We start from the raw sequence: 25679 nt of genomic DNA on the forward strand, positions 1-25679 counted from the left end.
AAAATATTCTTGATGTATTCATATTGTTAACAAACCTGTTTCTCACTTTTCTTACTTTGTGTAATTTTGAGATGCTTTGTGTACACGTATTCTCTCCTGTAACTGTGTATCATGTGACCATTTTATTCCCACTCTACATATTCCTCTATAAAGTGCATGACGCCTCCCCTACCCATTTGCATATTCATATAGTTTGTAAGTGGATTGTTTATTCATATATTTTCATGAAATAGTGTATTGTTAGATATTTGAAATGCAACGGACCTGCATGTGAACTCTTTCCCTAGTCGCTAATTTTCTATTCCTTCCGTAGGTACACAATTGCATCTTTTCTCAATGTAGTTTTTTTTCCTACTGTTATGAGCACAGTTTTATTGTATTACATCAACTTTGGTGAATAACCACTCTTGCTTATTTACAATATGTTGTGAACTGTGAAGCGAAGCATGTCTTAGTTCCATGCAAATTTCATGAATGTTTTTGTTTTATTCAAGATCCTAGACTCAAGCTGCGATTCACAGAGCAACGAGGTGGTGATAGCTGGTCTCAGCAACACATATTCATCGTATGTCGCAACTTATGAAGAATACCAAGTTCAACGATATGAAGGAGCTTCGACTATATATGGACCGCACACTCTTCAAGCCTATGTGCAGCAGTTCAGTAAGCTTGCCGGATCAATTTGCACAGGAGAAAAACTGTCGGATGGGCCTAAACCCCCAGATCTTTTGGATAAGCAGATCAGTTTACTACCTGGAGTCGTTTTTGATACGCCTTACTATGGCAAGAAGTTTGGCGATGTGATGTCAGATGCGCAAGAAGAGTATACTCCAGTAAGTGATCCGGTGCCATGTCTTGAGTTGTAACTCAAACATCAAATGCTTATTTATGTCGAAGCGAGTATTTTAGTATGAATTTAAAATATATTTGCACATACAGTAACCTCTGTAAATTACGACTAGAATTAGAAAACAATTGCACTAAATTGTGATTAGAAGACAAGGTTTTTGGTATTTCCTAAAAATGATAATTGTATTGAGACGATAGAGTAGAATTAGGACAGTGCTGTACAAATACTATTTTTATAATTATAGTATACTCTCACAACTAGGATAACAGATTTGGGAATTCTTATTGATAAGCAGCTTGGATTTTCTAAACACTGTTTTATGGTGGTCAAAAAAGAAAACAGAATGCTTGGTTTCGCAATTGTAAAAAGTTCTCTTTGCATTCTCCTGCTTTTCCTGGGCTTATGGTATACTCTAGGCCAGGATACATTAAGGATTTGGAAACCATAACCTACAGAGAAATAGAACTGGTTGAGGTGGTGCAGAGAAGGGCCACTAGCACTCTTGTTAGTACACAGGGCTTGAGAAGAGAGTTTTGGTTTTCTGAATATCTTTACATTAGAAAGACGCAGGTGGCAGGGGGAATATGATTGAAGTTTTTAACGAGATATACCATGAGTTATTAGTACACTGTCATACTCAATGTGTGTGTGTATATATATATATCAATCATTTTTTTAGTGTATTTTCAAAAGCCCCCCCCCCCCTAAATGACGGGCCTGTTACAATCAGAGATCATGAATTCTACCACAATTAACACTTCTAAAAAGAAATATGATATTAGGATGAATTGAGAAGCTATCCATATTTAGATAAGACAACCACATAAATTTTTTATGGAAAGTATATTTTTCCATAACTATTTTTTTCGGGGGTGGCTGTATTTCAGATATATTTGTGATGTATGTGGCTTTTGTGCATTTTATAATTATAGATTTGTTTGTATATAAAGTATAACTATTTAGAAAGAAAAGTTATTATGGTATGCAAGTTTCTAATCCCTCCCCTATTCACAGGGTTCTGTTGTGAGCGTGAATTTTGTGAGTGGACATCCAAGGAATGATCTGCAGGTAAAATATAAATACTGCACGTGCTTATAATTTAATATCTTTTTTAATACTGATCTACTCTGTATCAAGCAGTACTTAGACAATTTTTATATTTTTTTGGTCAAGTATTTGCTATGCTGATTCTGAATGGCTAAGTGGGGAGAATTAGCAAATGTTCAAACCCGTTTGGTGTGCTAGCTATATCAGCCAGCCAGCTGGCTATATAGCTATCAGCCAGGTGGCTAAACTTTTATTAGTTTACTCGTTTTTGGACCATTACTGAAAATATTTCTTGTACCTCCAAAAGAGCCTATATTGTGTACCTCCTTGAGATATGCATACCATAGGGGGAAGGGGAACCCCTGATCTAGAAAATGTAGAGAAGTTTAGTCTTAACAGAGCAACAACAAAAAAATTTTTAATTCATAAAGTCATTCTAGACAGCATTGGTGAATGTGTCAATTATCAGCGCCTGGGTATATTACTTTTTATGAGCAATAATTGATATGAGCAAATTTATAAGAAAAGACATTTCTTATCTTCAAAAATGATTTTTTTAAATGTTTGTTTTGTTTTTAAAGCATGGTGAAACGTTCCTCACAGTTGAAAGGCTTAATCCAGGAACTGGAAACTGGACAGTAGTCGCTACTGATGCTAACTGGGAGACAAAGTGAGTTCTTTCAATTCTTAAATAAATTTGAAATGATTAAATCTTTTTTAGGAATTCAAGCTGATAGGTTCTACGAAAACAATTTTCATCAGTTTTTTTAAGAATACTTATTGTGAAATTCTCACAGCAAAAAAAAGCATCACACTTAGCATTTTTATCCCATGTGTTTTTCCCCTTCTTCTTCCAGGTATTTATGGAGGAGAACAAACAGATTACTCGGCCACAGTGAAGCAACAGTTACTTGGGACATTCCACATGATGTTAGACCAGGAAAATATAGGATACGACACTTTGGACATAGTAAAAGTTTGTTACAAAAAATCACTTCATATGTAGGATCATCTCGAACATTCACTGTGAAAAGCTCATAATAAAAAGTTCCATTATTTATAATTCTGCTTTGTTTATTCATTTAAATTTTGATGAGTCAGATTTATTATGTCAAATGGGATGATGTCCGGCAGGGACCGTTAAGTTCAGGCCCTAAACAAGCATGACTTTTTGGCGGCCCTTTATATATACATAGCATTCTTTGAGGCAGCAAGGGATACAGGATTTCTATAGGGATACAGGACCCCCAAGACAATAAAAAGTTATTTTAATTTTTTATTAAAAAAATATATATTACCAAAAGATGTCATATTTTAGCAACTGAATGAAACCAGAGAGAAAAAGGCTCTGGTGCAAAGTTGGCATGATGACTAAAATTACCAATATCGCCATCAAAAATTTTCTAGGCATAATTATTAAATTTGAAATCCTGTGTGGAGGACATGATTTTTTTCTCTATTTACATCAGCATGTATACCAACATGAAATGAAGTCCCAGAAAATTATTTTTTCTTTGAAAACAAATATACAGTACTTCATTCCTAAGAAATTTGACTGATGGATTAATTTTTTTTGTGATTTATAAAGTCAAGTCCCACATATTTAAGCAAAGCAAAATTACTATTCAGAATTTTAAAAATTGAACATACTAAGTAGAAACCAAATTTGACAAGTTTTAATCTCTGTGCAAAGTTCCCTCTAAACCAGTGGTTCCCAACCTTTTTTTCCTTCCCGCACCCCTTGGATATTACGTTTTTTTATCAGTTAGAAAATTCAGGTTTTTTCTGCAATTTGATTACATTAATTATACAATAAATTTTTATGAATTCTTTTATTTATTGTTTTCAGCTATGGCTATTTATTGTACTTCATAATCATTATTCACTGTTTTGAAAATTAATTTAAAAAAACTTACTATTTTTTAACATTTGGGAAAAAAAGATTCACATACAATAGTTCACTTATTGATTCCAGCCATGAAAACTATAAATCAATGTTTCCTTGACTGAATTTTTTTACCTTTTTCCTTAGTCATGCATGTTCATGACAGTAGACGGTATCAAATCCAAGCACGTGCTAATAATTTTTTCTGAACCAAAATGGGAAACAAATAATAAATTCGCTAAAATCGAAGAAGAAACTTTTAACAATGCAAAATTCATGACATTTCTGTGAATAGAAGTCAGAAGATGAGGTGTCAAAATGTTGGCACGATTCATATTTTTTCAAGAATTTAAAATTCAATTTTTCTGAACAATCAATCAACATGTTGAAATTTTTTTCCCATCTTGCACCCCCAGTTGGGAACCCACTGCACTAAACTGTACATGTGTGGGGGCTTCATGTGATGAACATGCTTGTTTTGCTCATACAAAATTACAGAATACACCATAGGTGGATATGACAATGTCATTCTGTGCACAGAAGAAACATGTTTATACATACGTAGGTTTTTTTAACACCTGGCTGATATGAAGATGAATTTGAAGAAAATTCAATGGTGTTTGTGGGGAATCAAACCCGCATGCTAGATGTTAAAAAAACCTTTGTATTAATGGATAATATTTATGAGAGAAAGAGTCAGCAATCGCGAGCTGTTGGTTGAGTTAGAACTGATGTCAATGTACAGTCCCATTTAGCATATAGAAAATCTAAGAAACAAGGTTTGTTGCCTTTGTAGCATAGTGGTATAGCATGCTCAACTGCACAAGAATCCCTAGTCAAGCAGTAGCAAAATCATACCAAACGAAAGGTTGCCAATTCAGAATCAAAAACAAGGTGGCAAAAAACTCTGTGCAGACATAATGGCTTGATTTGATAGAGGGCAAGACAACTTTATAATATGAATGACAGATGAAAGCACGAATAGAACAGTGTTTCTAACCTGTATGTGTGCTCGTTTTGAGTTTCGTGTAGGAAATTTTTGAATCAGGTGCTCAGACCCAATCTACAAATTTCAGTAGATGCTTGGAGCACTCACCATTGTTAAGGTCACTCAGAACACTCATTCCGGCATGTGCCAATTCATGAGGAATGTTTAAAAGGTACAGTTAAGTAGTAAAGTAAACTGTAGTAATACATATACATAATAATGCGATACTTATAGTGTTTTAATGTAATCAGACATATTTTTTACAAATATCGATTTTAAACATCAAGCACAGATCATTTGGACCTATTTTCAGGGCCTGTTCTTCATAAGTTGGGGCCTTAGTCCTTTATATACAGCATTATTAAACCCTGTTTACATGAGAAATGACAAAAATGCATTTATAATTGGCTTCAATGATTTTATCCAAAACCTATTTACATTAACCCACACTTTAACGCCTACTTTACAGATGTCTTGAGAGGTCACGTGGGTCCGCCAATTCAATTTGCAGCACAAAAGATTATAGGGAAGGATGCTACACGTCTCAAGAATCCCAAAAACAGGATTACTTCTTCCCATTTCTTTCCCAACGAAGGGGAAAAAAGTCGCCAAGCGGGTACCATCACTCCCGAATGCTACTGCTATATTGCACATGCAAATAGGTTTTAGAGGCAGGGTATGGGAAACCTATGCCCTTCCCCAAGACGATCAAAAATTTAAAATATTTGGTAATATTTTTGTAAAAAATTTAAATATTGAAAAAGATGCTAATTTTGGCATCTGAATTGGTCTGTTTGCCTATGTGAGAAACACACCCTGACGTTCACTGAGATATCAGTCTCAGAAATATGTGTTTGTGTGGCATAGCACATATTCGATTGCCTCCATTACACAAATTAATATTAGGATATTTCTTTATAACAAAAAAAAAGCCATTCGAATAAAAAAAATATTTTTACTTACAATTTTTACAAAAAAACAACAAATTTTTACACTTCATTGGTATTCATCCATGGAAGCTGCTAAAGTTGGCAACTCCTGGAAAATAGCATGAAATAAATTTCAAGAAAAATTCATTTATACAAGAGAAAAAAAATTAAAGAAACTGAATTTTTAATATCTCATTTTCCATATATATAAAAACTATCCCGACATATGGGCCCCTAACTATCATACCATTCACAGAAACTGAATGAAATTTTGGCATAAGGTATTTTGAGGTATGTGCTCAAGAATGATATGGAAAACAACAGTGTCACTCTAACAGTTACGGTTACAGTGAGAAAATATCAAATGGTAACACCAAGTTTTTTGTATTGGAATGCGATCTCCATACTGAAAAACACTAAATAGCGTTGGAGTGGCACCTGTAGCACGAAAATACCCGGAGCTAGGCAAGGAAAAAGGACTTTGCCGTGCACCAGAGCATTAATGTTCGTTTCATTCGTCACACCATTTCTTCGGCTGAGATCCCAGCCTGATTAGTCCTCCACAAGGTCATGTGGAAAATTTGTGAAACACAATAAAATGCTTTATTTTATGCTGCTTCTCTGTCCTTATTGGTTGTCCTCACTTTTAGCCTATCTACCGCCGGTGATTTTCATGCTACAGTTGCTGTTCGAACGCTATTTAGGGTTTTTCACAATGGAGATCGCATTCCAATACAAAAAACTTGGTGTTGCCATTTGATATTTTCGAAATTTTCTCACTGTAACCGTAACTGTTAGAGTGACACTGTTGTTTTCCATATCATTCTTGAGCGCATACCTCAAAATACCTTTTACCAAAATTTCATTCAGTTTCTGTGAATGGTATGATAGTTAGGGGCCCATATGTCAGGATAGTTTATTATAATCACCCTGTATATATATGGGTTGCTATATTTTTGAAATATATGACATCCATATTTTTATGGGCATCTTTTTCTCAGCCACCTCGTTGGGCATTTTGCCTGTTGTGGTGTTGTATTTGTGTATATATATATATATATATATATATAATTTTTTTTTTTGGAAAAACTTACTTCTTCTAAAGACTTCATGAGAAACTGTAAAGTTTGGGCAGCACGTATTTGACATTCAACATCGAAGTCTTTTTCAACAACTTCTATAATGAAGAATATAAGAATCTTGGATAAATATTCAGATTAGAATCAGATTAATTGAGAGAGTATGTTACAGTAAATGTGTGATAAATCATGGCTATCCATAATCCCTGTACTTATGCATAATCACTAATTGTCTCTGTAATTCGATAAATTTTCCCAAATTTATCGGTTTTACCATGATAATGCACAATTCCCAAATGAAGTTAGTAAGTACAATAAATATGAAAGAAATCATGCGGAAATATCACTTAAATTCAACCGCTTCTCAATATCTACCGTACGTGACGGGTGCACTACACATATTTTTCAATAAAAATTAAATTTTTAAATGAAAATAAATGCTACGAGGGGAAAAATGCCTAAATTATTATCAGTCTTGTGAGATATTAGGTTTCTTAATATTTGTCAACATTATTATACATAATCAACATTAGCAATTGAATCCATCATCCTAGTTTGAGTGAAATTTCACGTAAGTTTTAGTAATTCATTGATTTATCATACTTACCAATATGGGCTGGGGATTATACAACCTCTGACAATAAAGTTCGGTGAATAGTCCTGTAACATTACCGTAGATGAAATGTTAACGAAAGTTACCTTACTGTCCTTCGAAATAGTCACCTCCCATTACTATGCACCGCTGAGATCTCCTATACATGTCCTGGAAACTTTGCAAGAAGTCGTCTTTTGGGATGGAGTTCAAAAGCCTCGTCACGTTTCGTTGGATGTCAGGAATATCGTCAAATCTCTTTCCTTTCAAAGCAAGTTTGAGTCGTGGGAATAGGAAGAAGTCTGGAGGATTGAGATCTGGCGAGTATGGTGGATGTTCAATTTGCACCACCCCTTTTTTGCCAGGAATTGTTTGACGATATTGGCTGTGTGAGGGTGGGCATTGTCGTGAACAAGAAACCATGAACCTTGTTGTGCGTACTGAGGTCGTACCCTGCGTAGACGTTTCATGAAACGGGTCAAAATTTCAATATACCTTGCAGCATTCATCATCATTCCCTCAGCTACTTTAAATTGATCTTTTGTTCATTCATTTTCCTGCTCTCAGTTAAGAACCAACACACTAAACAAACACTTTGTAAAACAAGTCTTTCACGGAACACAAACGACGCTCAACTGAACAACGGTGGCGGCAGATGGTCAACACCTGCTGCTACGCATGTGCAGCATTTTGCTTCGCCAGTGTTGCTAGATCGGCCGTTCTAACTTAATTCACCGAACTTTATTGTCAGAGGTTGTACATAACCATGGTAAATTTGCAAAATTGACCAAACTTACCAAATTAGTCAGTGGTTACAATGACTACGATTTCCATTACCTTAAACATGCTTCATAAAAAATGCATTTATACCTTGAAAAATAACAATATGCCCCAAAAAACTGAAATTATGCCGAAACCAAAATTTGCGGACGAGAAATATATATATTAATCATTTGATAATTGTTGTCGCACCACGGTCATTTTTTTGCACACGAGGGCTAATTAGACTGGATCCTACAGTTTATTGCCGATTTTGAAAGGCAGGCTTGTTTTTTATGCTCATCGAGGGGTTGGTGCACTAACCCCTCTCCGGTGGTGGGGACCCCCCTCCGGTCATGTCGCAGTTTTTTTGTTGTTGTTCTACCCCTGTGTCAGGAAATTTTTCTGACAAGGACGAACTGGGTATTGAACTCACGACACCTCTAAATATCCTTTGGTACTTTAGGTGAGCATCTTATCGACCTGGGCTACTGCGCCCTATATATATTAATATACATATTAATGCAATTAATACTATTAAAAAAATTAGTAGTTGCTCTAAAGGAGAAAAGGACAGAGCAACCATAAGTGTAAGACTAGCTTATAAAATGTCTACTCCTGAACCTTTTATCTCCAACTTGACAAATCAGTAATGTCAATAAGAAGAAAGTTCAGATGTCCTGAACACCAAACTGTTCTCCTCCCCCCTCTTATCTAAATCTTTGGTAATTTTTTCAAAACTTTTTGAAGAAGTCACCTTGGGATCCTTTCCTTTGAAAACTTATTTTTTACGATATTGCATATTTAGCTATTTTTACACGACTGAGCATTTTCATGATTTTTAGTTATTCTAAGGCAAATTTTCACATTTGTGAGTTAACTTGATTTTCATATTTCAGAACTGTCAATGAAAATGGGAAGGGAATGGGTGGGGTTCCTAGTCATATCGATTTCTTATTGGAAAGCTTATGCAATATTCACTGATAATTTATTCAACTGATTCCACTCATATAAATGTGCACAAAAATATAAAAAAATCTAGTGGAATTATTATACGGCTCACACAAAAAAATTATAAATACAGTGGAACTTCAGTTAACAAGAAATTTGCATAACGAGCAAACATTTTGAACAAATTTTGACTCAGTAAACAAGCGATGATCGCATTACAAGCAAAAATTTTGCACTTTGTCCATTTATTTTTATGTCATCACAACTGAGATGATGTTTTTTGCTTTCGCCAACACACGTTATGGAATTGGAGCATATATATATATAATATACTCCCCTAAGTCTCCGGTAAGCGTGTCTCACTCAAAAAATTAACACGTGAGAGTGTGAATACTTACGATACGAAACTAGATGTAGCCATGTGCACGTGAACTTGTTTTTTTAAACTTATTTTTCAAATTCTGCTTGGAAGAAGCTGTAGGCTGATTTGCATTATTGAACGTGACTTTGAAGGGCTAGCTCATGAACAGGAGCTACTACTTGTCAAAGAGATTGTGTGCTTGGGGAAGATCATGGACTGGGGGGGGGGGGTGCATGAGGATGGCATTCAAAAACTAGTGGTGAGAGATGTCTAGGAGTTGACGGTAGATAAAATGATGGATCTTTTTTGCACACAGGAGTTGATCTTGCCTGAAGAAAAGAAAAGTAGAGTCCCATATATAAAATGAGATTAGGGAGATGTGTAGACTGAGAATCTGGGCAAAACTATGTAGAGAACCACTCAAATAAAGCTGTAGCAGTGTGCAAGCAATGAATCTGTCCAACGAACACTGCAATTTCCCATTTCCTAGAAATCCTAAAAGTAGGCGAAAGCAGGTGTCATTGGATAAGGCTATTTTTGAAAGTCATGCAAAAAAAAAAGTTTGCAAATAACAAGGAGTCTGAAAATTGTCCTAAACGATGTCTTCCTTGCTCTTGTTGTTCAGAGTAAGTTAATAGGCAATTATGTTCGTAATCATTATCGTATTGTTTATTTATTTATGGCATTATTTATATTATACATTACAGCAAAACCTGTCTTTAATGGAACCTGTATTCAACGGAAACCTATCTTTTCAAGAAAAAAAAACTTGATCCCATGATTTCAATGCTAAAAAACCTGGATTGAACGGAACCTGTCTAACGCGGAAACTGAAACGAAAATTGTATGCTTTTCACAGAAAATTTCATACAAACACTACAAATGTTTCCCAAATCAACAGGCTCAGGGAATCATATAAAATGCTATATAAGTGCTCTACTGAATTTTTTTAATGAAATCTCTGCTTGCCAATGTGAGTTCTGCATCATCCGCCTCTACATTAGCAAAACTGTTTCCGTACTTGATGCTGTGATTTTAATAAGCCATATGTAAAAATGCAGTTGCTTTCTGAGAGAAATTGTTACAAAATCTTTCATAAAAGCAGGCTTTCCTATGGAAGAAATCAGTGCAAAGGTTGAATTTCCAAATGATATGTGCAGGACTTGACAAAATTACATACAAGCTGCTTTCCATGATCGCTGCGTGTGCTGAGGATTACATAAACATAGACAACAATGTAAAAACTGAACCTGACACGACAAATATAGATACTCCCATTAAAAATTGTAGAGAAAATCAAAAAAGAAGAGAATGAAGATGAGATGAATGACGTCATTTTCAGAAGAAAAAACAGTGCAGGATGACGTTTTATACAGATGCTGTCAAAACCTTCAGAGAAATTTTGTTTTTTGTAGCGCAATAACTCCAGCATTTTTTGTATGGTTTCTGACGAGACTGTTTGCTGAAAGTCAGGCAGCAAAGGGCGTGAACTACATACAGAAAACTCTGTTATTGACAACAACTTGAAAAAATAATAAATTATTTCCAGTACTGTTTTTGATATATTTGGTAATGCGAATAGTTGATGTATTTAATGTATATAGTGTAATGTTTCGAAGTAAATGCAGTATAGGTATTTTTAATAAATAATGTATTATATCATGTGATAAATATTAAATATTATCACAAAAAAAGGGTATATTAGCCAAACTATATAGGAGAAATCTGAATATTCGAGTTCTTGAACACTGAAAGCATGTTGAGAAGGGGCAGACAAATAGTTCGGCTATTGCCCAACACTGTTGACAACTTTCACATAATTACATAATTTTGATTTTGAGGAAAGCGTCTGTTTTTTAAAAAAGCAAAACATAATTCCAAACTGAATTTTCTCGAGGGATACTTCATCAGAACTTGCCAGGATCTTCTCGTTAATGATGGAAGGAACACACCACCTATTTTGTTTTTGTCAGCTTGGATAGGCTCTATTAACCTCAGTCGAGACAGAATTTTCAACCATTTTGCAACAGATAGCGCCCCAATTCACATCCAAAGACCACTCAGGATGCAGCAAATACAAAGGCGAACTCTCCGGGCCACCATACATAAACATCACCCCCTCCACAATTCATTTGTGTGAATTCTGACCATGAGCTCCTGATGATGGCTCTACATTGTAGAGCCGAAATGCGCCGACCCGTCAACCAATTAAAATTTTATTTGTATTAAAAACGTGTCAATTTTTTGTATAAATTAAATATTTAATAATTAATTGTTAATTAAAAATTAATAATCACTTTATTTACTTTCTTTCAATTAATTTTGAGATCGTTACATAGTTTTCCTTATTGTGTCAATTGAACCTGTATTAAGCGGTAACCTGTGTTCAACTGAAAAAAATTTCGGTCTCTTGCGATTCCATTGAACATAGGTCTTACTGTATTATTATTGTGTTTAATTATTGATTGAATGCTGTTTTTATTAGTAATTTTTATGTGAATGAATAATTGTCGGACGAATTATCAGAGTTTCTAGTATTACCTATGGGGAAGTTTGATTCGAATAACGAGCATACAAATTAAGCTTGTTAACCAAAGTTCCATTGCATTAATATGTTTTGAGCCCTAGAACCCTAGATTGGCATCATTCAAACAATACATGATCAGGTACTGCACAGAAAAATAAAGAAAAAAGAGAAATGAAACTAGTTTCTAGAATATAGAAGATGAAAAGAAAGGTGGAAATAAGTTTTTTATAGATATTGCAAAGAAGAGCGAGAGGCGACAAGTAGCCAACTGTTATAATTTTTTTTTTTTGTGGCTTTGATAATGACATTCCGCCACTAATTTTTGCTTTTACACATTTCTGAATCTATTTTTTCCATAATTTTTTAGGATGACATCTTGCAACCCTTTCCTTGTAAGTTAGAGAAATCTTAGCCCTCCCTAGTTATTATGCATAATAAAAGGATTTGTCACATTTACCATACCATAGATAAAACACATTCATGTATGTGCCTGTGAATTTCATAATGCATAAACAGATTTCTTGTAAAAAAAATCTTTCAAAGCTGAGATGAAAATTGAACAGCATCATCAAGAAAACATTGCTAACCATTCAGCCAACGTTGGCTATCTATAACATCTTCCTGAATTTCAGACATCAGATGGAATGCTGGTACAGCCACATACACAGTTGATGTTGCAAATATTGCTGCTTGCCGAACAAATCTGAAAAGAAAAAAAATGTAGTATAATTTTGTGGTTTAATCTCAATAAAAGAATGTGAGATCATTACATCACAGTCAAAAACACTGCTATACTGAAAGTATCAGAGAATGCAATTCACTCCCACATTGTAGTGTAGCCAAACAGCAGTATAATGAAACTTCAAGTGAATGCACTGTATTTCCCGCAAAACGCTTCTCTTGAAGATGTGAAGCTGGGTATTTCCTGCATTATCCAGCAAACATCGAGGAACACCAGCATTAAAATGGACCAGATTTTAGCATTCAAAAAGCTGGTGTCCCCCCCCCCCGATTTTTATTTCTATTTCATGCTGGCTAATGAAGGGGAAAACGGTAAATTGAGTATAGATCTATGAATTGACCAATACATGAGCATCTCGCAAAAATTCATTTGGGCGAATTCCTAATGAATTGGTTACACACAGGCATGTGTTGTGTGCATATGTGTGGCCCCAAAGTATTTATATTAGCAGAGTTATGGTTGTTTTGCGTTACACTGGTGCTGCCACCTGTCTTCCATCTCACAGAGACCAGCGAAAATCGGGAAAAATAATTTGAGGACCAAGAAAAATAAATAGGAGTGATAATTTTAAATTTCCGGATCTGCAAAAAAATGTGAAAACAAGAAATAATTTGCAGAGTGGCAAAAAATAAATAAGGGAAATAATTTGTGGATCAGCAAAAAATGTAAAAACAAAAGAAATAATTTGAGGACTGGCAAAAAATAAATAAAAGGAACAATTTGCAGAGCAGAAAAAATAAGTAAACTGTAGAAATAATTTGTGGACTGATGAAAAAATGTATAAAGGAAGAAGAGAAATTATTTGAGGACTGGCAAAAAAAAAAAAAAAAACTAATTTGCAGAGTGGCAAAAAGTAAATAAACAAAAGAAATAATTTGCAGACTGCCAAAAAATATAAGTAGGAGTTAATTTGTGGGCTGGCGAAAAATAAATAAGAGAAGTAATTTGTGGACCGGCAAAAAATGTAAAAACAGAAGAAAAAGAATTTGCAGAGCGGCAGAAAATAAGTAAAGAGGAGAAATATAATTTGCAGACTAAGGGAAAGTGCATATATTATAGAAATAATTTGAGGACCGGGAAATAATACATAAATAGGGGAAAGAGTTTAGGAAACAGCAATAAATACAAGAAATGATTCGCGGTCTTGCCAATGGCTAAGACAGAAATAAAAACCAATGTATAGACTTTATTTTATATGTAAAATTTAAAATTATCCTATGGCTCCATGAACTGAATGAAATTTGGTAAAACAGGCTTAAAAGCACGACGACAAAAAATATACAAAATAAATATACAGTGAAACCTGTTTAAAATGGAATCAAAATATAGTCCGTTCAATGACTAGTGCTTTGATCTGCACCTTTATGAAACGGAACATTATTTCAGCCTCTTGACGTTCCAATTCGTACAGGTTTCACTGTAATTGAACATACTTTTGTGCTTGGTAAGTAACATTATCAGTTGGTTAGCATTATTAAAAGAAAGAATAACTGTTCATCAAGGTTTGATTAGTATTTTAGTTTTGGAATTTTTTTTCTACTCTTAATTATACAAGGAAAATACAATGATTATACATCAAAACTTACACTTCACTGTGATTTCTTACAGCAGTGATGAATTTCAAAAGAGTACCGCCCATTCTTCTGGCTTGCTGCAAAATACAAGAAAGAAAATTGATGTATATAACCTAAAACAATATCATTCTGTAATTTTCAAACCTTAAAATCAATACAATGTAAAATTTCTTTTGAACATAAATACATATTAATGTTACCATAGTATTGGTGGCGCAATACATGACAACTCCTAATGTATATAACAAACGACCAAGCACATATGAATCATCACCAAGAAGATTAAGGCTTTTGTTCTGCCTGCATTAGAAAAAAATTGAAGTTATTTCTTCATTTGGTATGAAAAGTAAATTAGTTCAAAATAAATTACCAAAACAACCGAGGTTATAATGAGTTGAACAGATAATGTTACACATAGCTTAACATTAAGCTATTTCCAGAATGATTTCATTATAAAATAAGGTGAAAAACAAGGGAAAATAAAACTGAAATTACCGGTCAAATTTCTCCATCAAAGGATAAAAGAAATGTCCTGCAACCGAACCAAAAATATTAGGTTCTGGATCAGCAACTGGTCGTCTTGGAGCCTGTAGAGTAAAATAAGAAAATCAGTTGGTGAACAATGACACACTAAACTCAGTTTTATGAAAAATAACTTCTATCAAAATATAATAGAGAACCAATTACATGATTAAAAATTTCCAACAAAGAGAGTTCAACAAATATATTCCACTTTAACAAAAACAAACACCCCACTCTCTCTTTGGTGCAGTAGCATAGGTCAATATAAGATACTCATCTATTATATCAAAAAATATTCAGAGGAGAAGTGAGGTCGATACTTGACTCGACCTCTCAGAATCTTTCCTGACAAGAAAGTGAAAAAAAAACCGCCAATAACATGATCACAGAAGATGATCACTACCACAAGAAGTCCTCCAACCTCTTAGCATGATGTATGGGGGGGGGGGGGAAAGAAATGTCGAACACTGCCATTTGGGACTGGCAATAAACTGTAGATCCCGGTCAAATTATCCCTCATGTGTAGAAATCTCATGTGAGACGAAAATGATCAAAAATCGCTGCTTGACATCTTAGCTACATCCAAAAAGCACACAATATCATAAAATAGGTGTGGAGGGGGATGTTAAAAAAAAATGTAAAGTCTCACAACAAAATTCTTCGAATTTAATATAAAAAAAGGAAAAGAATGTTCATAATGGATCCAGCTCATAACGTTTTTCAAGAGCCATCACGAAAAAACATTGTAAGCAGAAAAATGTTTTTAATGGGAAAATCTCAATGAATATTAGTAAGAGTAGTGGGACCATGAACATAAGTCAAACTAAGCAGCAAAACATTCTAAGCGGGAATGTAATAAATGGGATCCACTGCATATTCAAAAGTGTCATATATATATACGTACCACATTTATACGTCTGGTTTTGGCTTCTAATCGCTTTTCAATAACCTCACGCCAACTTTGTTCAGTGAATTTCACTGATGAAAGATTTGCTGTTGTTGAACTGGGTTCGATAATTTTGCATTTCAAGGATGATAGTTCTTGACTGGCAGCTGCAATGACCTTTCAAACATAAAAAAAAAAATCTGTATACTAAAACACATGCTTTACCTTGCATCATACCTTTTATATACAAGGCCACAACTAGAAATGAAAATTAACTCTGTCTCCAGGGGCAAATGCCCATTTCGGCGTCCCTGTAATTTTGAATGGAAAACTCTGCACCCTTTTTGATCCAGAGGCACCACACCCCTTGCCCTTCCATAGTTGCAACCTGTTTGGGGTAAGTGTGATAAATATGGTTATTATGAATAATCACTGACTATTTTGCTATGTTTGGTAAATTTTCATAAATTTATCAATTTTACCAGTGATTATGCATAGTACTTGAGCATCATTGGTAATTTTAATAAGTAATAAAAATTATATTTACCAGTGATTATGCATAATAACCAAGCGTCATGTTTTTGGTAAACATGATAAATCATACTATATGATATACTATACATGATAATTCACACATGTATTATATCATTCTATTGGGGTACAACTGTAAAATTTGTTGTCATTATATCGGGGTCCGACTATATTCATCAAACATACTAGACACATTTGGAATTTTTTTCATACTTATCAAATTTACCAAGTATTTATCAAAAATTACCAAGTATTCACCAAGTATTTATCAAATTAAAAGTGACACTGGATTATTGTGCAAAATCTCTAATAAAAGTGATCATATTCTCAGTATTCAAATAAAATTTACAAATAACGCATGGGTATTATGCATAATCTTTGGTAAAGATGATCAATTTATCAAGCTTACCAAGACAATTGATTAGTATGTATAATAACCGATTATTAAGAATAATATAATCAATTCATCTCATTTACTACAGCCCTGTACACATACCTCACGTACTCTAACTTGTGCTAAAACAAACCTATTGCACAGGACACTAAAATTAACATCTAAAAGATTATAGTTTTGGAGAATAATTTTTATAATCAGCTTTTACATTAAAAATGTCTTTCAAAAATATTCACTGTTCCAAGAATAAATACCTCTAAAATATCTAATCGTTGGCGAATGTTGTAATCTCTCTCATAAAACTGAGTAGTGAGATACGAAGCGACCTGCAATATAAAAAGAAAAATTAGGAAAGCAATGAATTTTTTTTTAAATATATTTAACAGCAACAACACAATCTTCATATATTCCCAAGGGATCAGCATGATCAGTCCAGGGAATCTGTTGGTGTTAGGTTAGTAGACATCCATGCCAAACCGGGATTCAAACCCAGACCTGCACAGTGAGAAGCTAGTTCCCTACCACTTGACTGCCAGGCGTTCAATATTATTTTTGAACTTGATGTTTATATAACACTCATGCAGATATAAAATAAATTTGACATAAGGGGCCCGTTCAAGTATTATGTCAGCAGATTTTTAACCACTTTTGACCTCCCCACTGTCAGAAAATTTTTGTCAGCACTTCCCCCATCACCTAACACATATTGGGATCGGATACGGTACCCGGGGGAGGGGGTGCCACGAGCCCTGCTATGCCCCCCAATGATTAAAAAAAATATTTAAAAACAAATCGAAATTTTGGAAAAATTATCGTTATACATGCTGTTCAACAATTTCTGTTACCTTCAATGCTATTTGAAGGCTAATAACATAAAATTTCTCTTTAAGAAATTCATTGCGACCCACCCTCTAAGCCACAAATGCTAAAGTTGTGATCCACTGGGTTATCTGACATGGTCCGCCACCTCAAACCTAATTTTGTGAAAATTGTGTCAACAAGTGTCACATTTACAGATAGCTTAAGTGACCCGTGGCACAATTCCAGATTATTTAAGAGGCCTGTGACACATTTTCAGATCACTCAAGTAGGCCCGCGGCACGCTCACAGATCAGTTAAGTGACTCGAAATGCATTTACAGATCACTTAAGTGACCCAAGACACAGTTCCAGAACACTTAAGCGGTCTGTGGCACATTTAGAGATCCCTTATGCAGCAGAGTTTTGGAGCACTTAAGAAGCCTGCAGTGCAGTTCAACATCACTCAAGTTAGGGAGGACATTACCAGATTATTTAAGTGATAAACGGCATACTTACAGATCATTTGAGTGACAAGTGGCACAGTTCCAGAGCATTTAAGTTGGCCCACTACACATTTCTAGAACACATTTCCAGCTCACGTGAAGGATCAGCAGGACATTTAGAGATCACTAAAGTGGTTCTATAGAGGACTTATCAATAGGAAGAATGGTGGTTCAGGTGCGCACAAACTAGCGAAAGGTTCTCGTTTTTGGTACACCCAGTAAGATGGTGGGTAAGATGGTATTAAGAATATCTCATATTTTTATAAAGGGTGGTTACTGAAGTAAGCATTATTGAATCCCCCCCCCCCTTTCCTGTCATCAAAAGTCAGCAAACATTAAACCTCCCCCCCATCGATGCTGACATAACACTTGAATGACTCCTAATTTTTAAAAAAATGCACGAATGGGTTTTGAAAGCTTTGTATTCAAATCTTTTGAGGAATTCAAGATACCTTATGGCAAGGCTGGACAAATCCTAAGTGCCAAGCCACCATGGCAACTAATTGATATTGTTGACTAAACATTTTTTGTGTAGTTACTAAATTGCAGACTGAGAGCAGCCCAAAATGTTTGGAATTTATCGCAGTATATCTGCCAACATGAAAGAAGGCCACTATGCCTCCTGAAAAAGTCAAAAGAAACATTATTTTGGACCCGTTTCTTCGGGTAAAAATTTTTTTGATAACTAGATTTTTTGCAATTTGTCCAACCTTGCCTTATAGAGCTGTGTAATTTTTAATGATGCCATAGCTATTTATATCAATAAAAGAAAAATATCAATGATATAAATAACAAATTCAAAAACGCCTATGTGTTCCTATTAAACCATAAAAAAATTATTAAAAGCAGAAAAATGTAAAACTGGGGTTTTAGGGGAGGGGCAAATTTATAGTAGAATGTAGGTGAGAAATGCAATTAAAAAAAAATGCAAAATTCAAGCTAAAAATTATGTATTCTAAAAGCTCTGAATGGTGAAATATTTAGAGTTTATTTTATTAGAAGAAATTTTGTTGCATTTGGGTCAGTCACGTGGGAACATGACAAACATTCCTGATATCAGATATTTGTCATAACCCATACATAATGAATACAAGAGTTTAATGAGAGGAATTATGCCACTCAAAATTATGCCTCTACTTATGACTGCAAACTAGAGGTCGGGTCTTCAGGCAGACTTGAAAATTTAATTTAATTAATACAAAAATTATCCACATACATCACAAATATTAACAATATTCATATCTTTTTTTATTCGTAATATAATACCCATGGTAAAGTTAGTAGTTCGCAAAGTGTGTGCCACAGCTACTAGGGGCTTTGCCAGCCTGTCAGAGGCGAGCTATCTACATTGATGTGTGCTCCCTTTGAAGTGGTTCTTTAATAGACTATTCTGGAGAACAATGAATAAACTTTGACTGAATGCACTGGAGCTGTGGGTGGCAAAAGCTTAAGAACTACTACTACCACATTCACCTAATAAACATTTGTTTTGGAAATTTTCAACAAATTGGTATATGCAGGAATGTGATGTGGTAATGCAGCGGTTCTCAACCTTTTCTGACTCGCGGAGCCCTTTTCAGTGTATAATTGCCATGGCAGAGCCCTTTTTAACATATTATTTATATGGCGGTACCCTTAAGGCCACTTTTGTTTTGTTTGTTTATCAAATTTATTGATTTATTTTATTATCCTCGAGTGGCCGCAGAGCTCCTGGGAAGTGCACACGGAGCCCCAAGGGCTCTGCGAAGCAGCTGTTGAGAACCGCTGTTGTAATGTGTGTGTATATATATATACACAAATAACTTATTTAGGACACATAGTTCTGACCTATATTGTCAGAACTATGTGTTTATCATGTTAACTGGTGCCACCATCTATATTTTAAAGTAAAAATTGTAAATGCCTAAATTTATGCCTTAACTTAAGACTCACTGTTGCACAGGCTGCCATCAAACTGTTACAGACACATTTCAATGGTCCCTAGGTTTACAAAAACTGAGAAAAGCTGACATAAACAAAACTAAGGTTATGTGATCGCTCTTTATTCGAGGGGTTCTGGGAATAAACTGAAATAGGGAATAAATTGAAAAAGTGATGTCCATTGCTAGAGATCCCCATTCTAAAACGTTCATTAATGTGTGTTTCTGCAAAAACAGAAGGAAAATGATCAAATAACCTAAAATAGACAATTCTGACATAGAAAAAATTTTTTTTTTTTTAATGGAACTGATAACTATGGATAACATATAAAATGCGGGAAAAACATCACTGAAAAAAAAGAATGTGATAGAATCCAAGAAAAACAATGAAAGGTGGCGGCACAAAACATATGATGAACTTACCATAAAAAAATATATGTTTTGCCACAATAACACAAGATATTGCCTCTAGTTCCCATATTCCAATTCAACAAATTTACAATGAACATTATCATTCAATAACTCAATCAATTTAACAATACATATTTCCATCTCATTCACTGCATATCATTTTGGATACAAATTTTGATATGAAGTAGACTCTGGACTATCTGGCCTAATGTGGCGGAAGGGCGGGCCGGGTAACAGAAAAGCTAGATAGGCTGGACTTCTACACTCATGTCCATAAATTAAGGATAATGCCAGCTCCGGCAAATAAAGGTTCAGAAACAAAACAAACGTTACTTATTCATAAAGCCCATTTATTAAACAAAAGATAAAGAACAAAAACGATGGTGTATGTATGATACCATTCATAAAAACTACGATTTTTGCTCCCTGAAGCAATTGTAAAAAATATCTCCTTTACAAAAACTTACTATTACATGGTTGGTATGATGGTTAATACATTGTATGTCTCCCATGCGATGAAATACAGTCTCCATACAGTTCTCCATATGAAAGTCTGACGTGAATCAGACTGCAAGCTAAACCTGGACTCGTCGGAAAACATCACACAAGCCCACTGTGACGATGTCCACATTGCATGTTCTCTACTCCAGGCTAAACGCTGCCGACAGTGAGTTGCCGTGAGCAGAACACATCTCACAGGCCTGCGAGCATATAGACCAATATCTCCCAAATGTCTGTACACGGTTTGCCTTGAAACTGTGGTACCCGTGGCTGCAGATAGCTGACGAGACAGGTCGGATGCTGTGCTCCGTCTGCTTCTTTTGGCAGTTACTGCCAAATACCGGTCTTCATTCGGTGTTGTAACTCGCGGGTGACCTGTACTGTAACGTCTACTGACATTTCCGTTATCTTGGAATCATTGCCAAAGCCTAGAAATGACACTTTGGGCAATTCCAAGTTCGTCGGATACTTCCATCTGAGTACGCCCACATTCCACCATGTAAAAAATCATCCACATGAGTCCTCTGTGTCATAACTATTTGCTTATGGCACTGAGCGCCTTACAGAACTCTTGTGAACAATTTCATGTCTTTGCCACCATTCCTTATATACCCCTCTCTTACACTCTCGTCATTGTGACGTATTATCGGCATCATCTGGTGGCTTCCTGAAATTTGCATATCATTCTTGCAGATGTGTGTGATAATTCTGCAGGTGAAATTTTTACTTTAGATTTCGATTCCCGTGTGATTCTGAATTATCCTTAATTTACGGACATGAGTGTATAAATGGGCGTGGTCTCAGATCAGGTGCGTGACGTCACTGCTCTAATACTCTTTTATGAAAGCGCGATCTTGTAATACCAGAGTAGCGAATGGCAATTAACCGGTTCTGTCAGAATGTGGAGGTCAGTTGGTACCAACTCTGGTATGTTATGAGACAGCCGTTATTATATTGCCGTGTCTTTTCCGTGATGCAATGCCCCCAATTTATTCCCTAATCCACACAAAAAATGGTCCAGTTTCGAGGTGTGGCTAGCACAGTGCAGGAGATTTTAATGGTTGATTTTGCGCAGCCACACCCCAAAACCAGTTTTTTTAAAGCTTGGAATCACCAAGAATGTATTAACTTTTGACTAGGCCTGAGAGCACAGAGACCGGGTAGTCGAGAGTCCCCTGTACTTATTTCAATCAAAGGAAAAGTAATATTCAAACCTGGACGGGAGAAGATGCGGTTAGTGCTATCATTGCTCGATGTCTGCATGGTATGAAGTCTTCCATTCCAAAATTATCCTCCATATGCAACAGAGCTTTACAAAAATTCACAGAAATCTGAAAAAATTCATGAATATCAAATAAATTTTTTAAAAAATCAAGTGCAAATGCAATTATGTAACTAATATGCTTAAATTAGTTTTTAATGAATCCTTAATGTAGAGAATTGCTAGTATTATTCAAATTAAACGAAAGTGATAATTCATGAAGCTATCATTAATATTAAACTGCACATGCACCTTATAATGTTTTACTGAGATGGTGCTGCAAGCTGATCGACTAGACTGATTTGAGAGCGAGGAAGAAGATGGCGCTAGCTGCTGGATGTCATACTGCTTTGTTGTGAGCGGGCAACAGTGGTAGTATTCATAGTGAAAAGGCACAAATTTAGAAGCAAATAATCATTCCCTACCAAATGCTAGATGATATGGGGGAAATTTTGTCTGTACCTGGGGGTAAAATGCAGAATGATCCTACTAAGCTACACAATTAGCCCCTCCCCACATCATCTTGAATCAGCTACTGGTTGTCATGATGTTTGAGATATGAATGCTATACTGCAACTAGTTAACCATAACCATACATGCATCTCATACCCATTCCTCTGTAGACTTTCTAATGAAACGATACATGTAAGAATGTGTGTTTTGATTGCATGTGTGCTCCTAACACATTTATCTTGTCAGAGTTATGAATGTTTTCTTCTTATACTCATGATGTCATGTCTTCCATATTTTGAAGTGAAGGTGGTAAATGTGCTTGAGTTTTTATGTGAGAATAATGTTGTAGGTCTGCCTGCTTTCAGCGGAGAGACTTTCTCAAATGGGGGACTAGCTCCTACATGTGCCAAAGTTGAAAAACTGCAGAAAACCAACTTCACCCAAAACCACCACTGTGCTACCAAGATTCGAACTGTGAATCTAGATCCTCATGATGAAAGCCCAGCACGATGCCCATGTGACTGCACAGCAACTGTGGACATTACACTGTGATCTATCTCCCAATTGTAAATTAATATAGCAGGATAGGATTTTTGTGCTTTGTAAGAACCCGTAGGTCTGCCTGCTCTTTGTACAAAGACTTGAAAAAAAAAAGAGATTATTTTTTAAGCCTTAAAGTTGAAAATGAGCGAAAATAATCCATGAACAGAAATATCACCATCTATGAAAGCTCACAATAAAAACTATTTGTTGCAAAAACCTAGTTATATTTAATCAGCTTGTCTGACTGAAGAACTGCTGCTACTACTAAACTGCGTATATAGTCTTTTATGGAATTTCTAACCAATTCGGTGCATGAAAGGGCGTCTAATTATAATCCTTACATTCTTAGTAACACAAGAGGCATTGGCATGCAATGATTGGATACTATTGAGCAAGAAAAATTGCAAAATTTCACAGGGGAGGAGCTTTTGGCGAAACTGAATTTTTCCAAATAACTCAATAGGCAAATACTTTTCATGATACCTTGAATTACAAAAGGCTTATCCTTCTCTTCCACGATTTTATTCACAGAAGATAATGGCAACTCCATTGAAAAAAAAAATTAATTTGGCCTTTAAAAAGGCCTTTTTGAAATTAGTAAAATAAAACAAATTTAAAACAAGAATTGAAAAAACAACAACAACCACAGCCACGTTAGAAAATAAAACGATAGAGGAAAAAACACTACTCAACTTTGCCAAAAATGTAAATTTCAAAAAATATTTCACTATGAGAGATGCAATGGTTCATCACTCACTGTGACCAATCAGGATGCGCTAAATTCCTTATAATGTATCAAAAAATGTAAGGTTTGTTTATACGCTGTCAGTAAGTGTTGTATGTGTTTGGCCCTAATGCATTCATGATGTCAGAGTTATTCATATTTTGTGTTCCAGAAGTGCTGCCATCTATCCATTAGCTGAGGAACTGTAGGTTTTAAAATTTTCAGTTAATTAGCGAAAATAGTCAAAAATATTTTTTTAAGTGGTCTTTTACTTCTTGAACTTCATCAACATTGGCTCGAATTAGTGACTCGGCAGATCGCAAACATATTTCAGTCCAGTCCGGCTTTTCTGCTTCTATGAGTCCTTGCAAACAATCTCTAAGGTACAATGGCCGTTTTGTTGAATCTTGATAATCATCAGAAGACATATCAAACGGTTTTAAATCATCTTCGTCACTATAATGAAAAAGTCAATGTTATTCATGCAAGTTATTTTCTCAATGGGGTGGGGTGAACAAAAACACAAGTATATTGGCTAAAATTAATGCAGACCTGTCATTCACTTCATTATCTGCATCATTCAAAATTCTTGTATCAACTGCAGGTGAATTTTTAGCCATTTTGTTTTCTTTAAGATCCAGAAATGACATATCGTAAACATCGCCATTCCTACAGTAAAGAAAAATTACAAATTAAGATGTTCAGAAAAAATGGCTACATAAATTCCATATATCTTTTTTCCATGAAAAAATCAAAAACCAAAACAAAAACATTTTACAAGGAACCTTGCATAAATTTTCTTCAGATTACGAAGAACTAAAAGGTATTCTAATTCACACTAGAGAAGTCTTTTCATATACACATTCACATTATATGTAAATTCACAATTATCTGGACACGTAATAAAACTATTCCTTCTTGTTTGTGGATGAGGTCATAAAAATCGACCTATTCAATGCTACTAAACCACGCATGCACCTCGTCTATATTTCTTTGCGGAATTTCTAACAAATCTATACATGTTGGAATGTGTGCGTAAGTATTGTGAACATGTTTGTTTCTGTGTAATGCTTGCTATGAACAGTGCCGCTATCAACCATCAACTTTTCTCACTATGACTGAATTGTAATGATTAAATAACTTTATTGTTGTAGGCCTGTCGCTCTCTGTGGCGAGACTTTTTAATGGAGAGATTGGCTCGCATTTGTGTCTCGAAGCCGGGAACAACAGAAAACTAATGTCAGCCAACCACCATTGTGGCAATGGTGGTGTTTGATCTCAGGTCTTCACGATGCAAGTTCATCACAATGACCGCTTGACCACCAAAGCAGCTTTATTTAACACTAGAAAGATGGATGGGGTCTGTGCGACCTGTATGTTCTTTCTGCTCTCATATCCCAAGTAAGAATAGATCAGTCTTAAAAATTACTTAACTTTTCCTGAATTATCATGTTCTTATTGCAAACCAATGCTTTTCTTAACAGAAGTACAAAGTGATATACTTAGAAAGAGAAGACGGGGGGGGGGGGGCACACTGACCCTCTCATATATTTTAGAACACATTCACCTAAAAATGCTACCAACGTTATCACAACCGATTTTATAAAATTCAAAACCTCTCAAATTATTATGAGGGACTCATCGTGCATCTAATACAGGTTAACCCACATTCACGAGCCTTTATTTACTTCCATTCTTATCAACAGATATCGCTCAGCAAGTGTCTCAGCTTTTATTGTCAAGTACTTTTGTCATTTTGAACGATAACTTGTTTGTTCTGAACAGTAGATAAATACCCACATATTTATGGATTGCTGTAGAAATGGCAAAAAAGACGCAGATTCACAGAAGATAAATTTTTCAGATGTTGACAAAGATTGGGTGAGAAAAGTTGAGAAGCTGTGGTGGTGATGGTAAGAATTCAAAGGAGAATAAAAACTACCACAG

The 25679-nt window shown here is 35.1% G+C and overlaps 2 protein-coding genes across 2 annotated transcripts in view; one reads left to right on the top strand and one right to left on the bottom strand.

Annotated features, from left to right (window-relative positions):
* CDase (neutral ceramidase) overlaps positions 1-2960 on the top strand; it is a 70757-nt gene extending 67797 nt beyond the window's left edge. Inside the window, exons 15-18 of the mRNA XM_089237216.1 lie at positions 495-833; positions 1865-1918; positions 2479-2567; positions 2755-2960. Of these exons, the coding sequence (XP_089093342.1) occupies positions 495-833; positions 1865-1918; positions 2479-2567; positions 2755-2938 (666 nt within the window). The 3' untranslated portion in view covers positions 2939-2960. The remainder of the gene's footprint in view (positions 1-494; positions 834-1864; positions 1919-2478; positions 2568-2754) is intronic.
* Positions 2961-5705: 2745 nt separating this feature from the next.
* LOC149089078 (telomere length regulation protein TEL2 homolog) overlaps positions 5706-25679 on the bottom strand; it is a 38463-nt gene continuing 18489 nt past the window's right edge. The window contains exons 10-20 of the mRNA XM_089237217.1: positions 24285-24401; positions 24005-24188; positions 21966-22082; positions 16872-16943; positions 15711-15869; positions 14780-14871; positions 14485-14584; positions 14297-14361; positions 12556-12671; positions 6794-6876; positions 5706-5808 (exon numbers count right to left, since the gene is read on the bottom strand). Coding sequence (XP_089093343.1) covers positions 5767-5808; positions 6794-6876; positions 12556-12671; positions 14297-14361; positions 14485-14584; positions 14780-14871; positions 15711-15869; positions 16872-16943; positions 21966-22082; positions 24005-24188; positions 24285-24401 — 1147 coding nt within the window. The 3' untranslated portion in view covers positions 5706-5766. The remainder of the gene's footprint in view (positions 5809-6793; positions 6877-12555; positions 12672-14296; positions 14362-14484; positions 14585-14779; positions 14872-15710; positions 15870-16871; positions 16944-21965; positions 22083-24004; positions 24189-24284; positions 24402-25679) is intronic.

This window comes from Pholcus phalangioides, unplaced genomic scaffold (genome assembly GCF_987345545.1).
Source record: "Pholcus phalangioides strain wild (caught in Gottingen) unplaced genomic scaffold, Ppha-v1.0 ptg000002l_1, whole genome shotgun sequence".
NCBI classification, from domain to species: Eukaryota; Metazoa; Arthropoda; class Arachnida; order Araneae; family Pholcidae; genus Pholcus; species Pholcus phalangioides.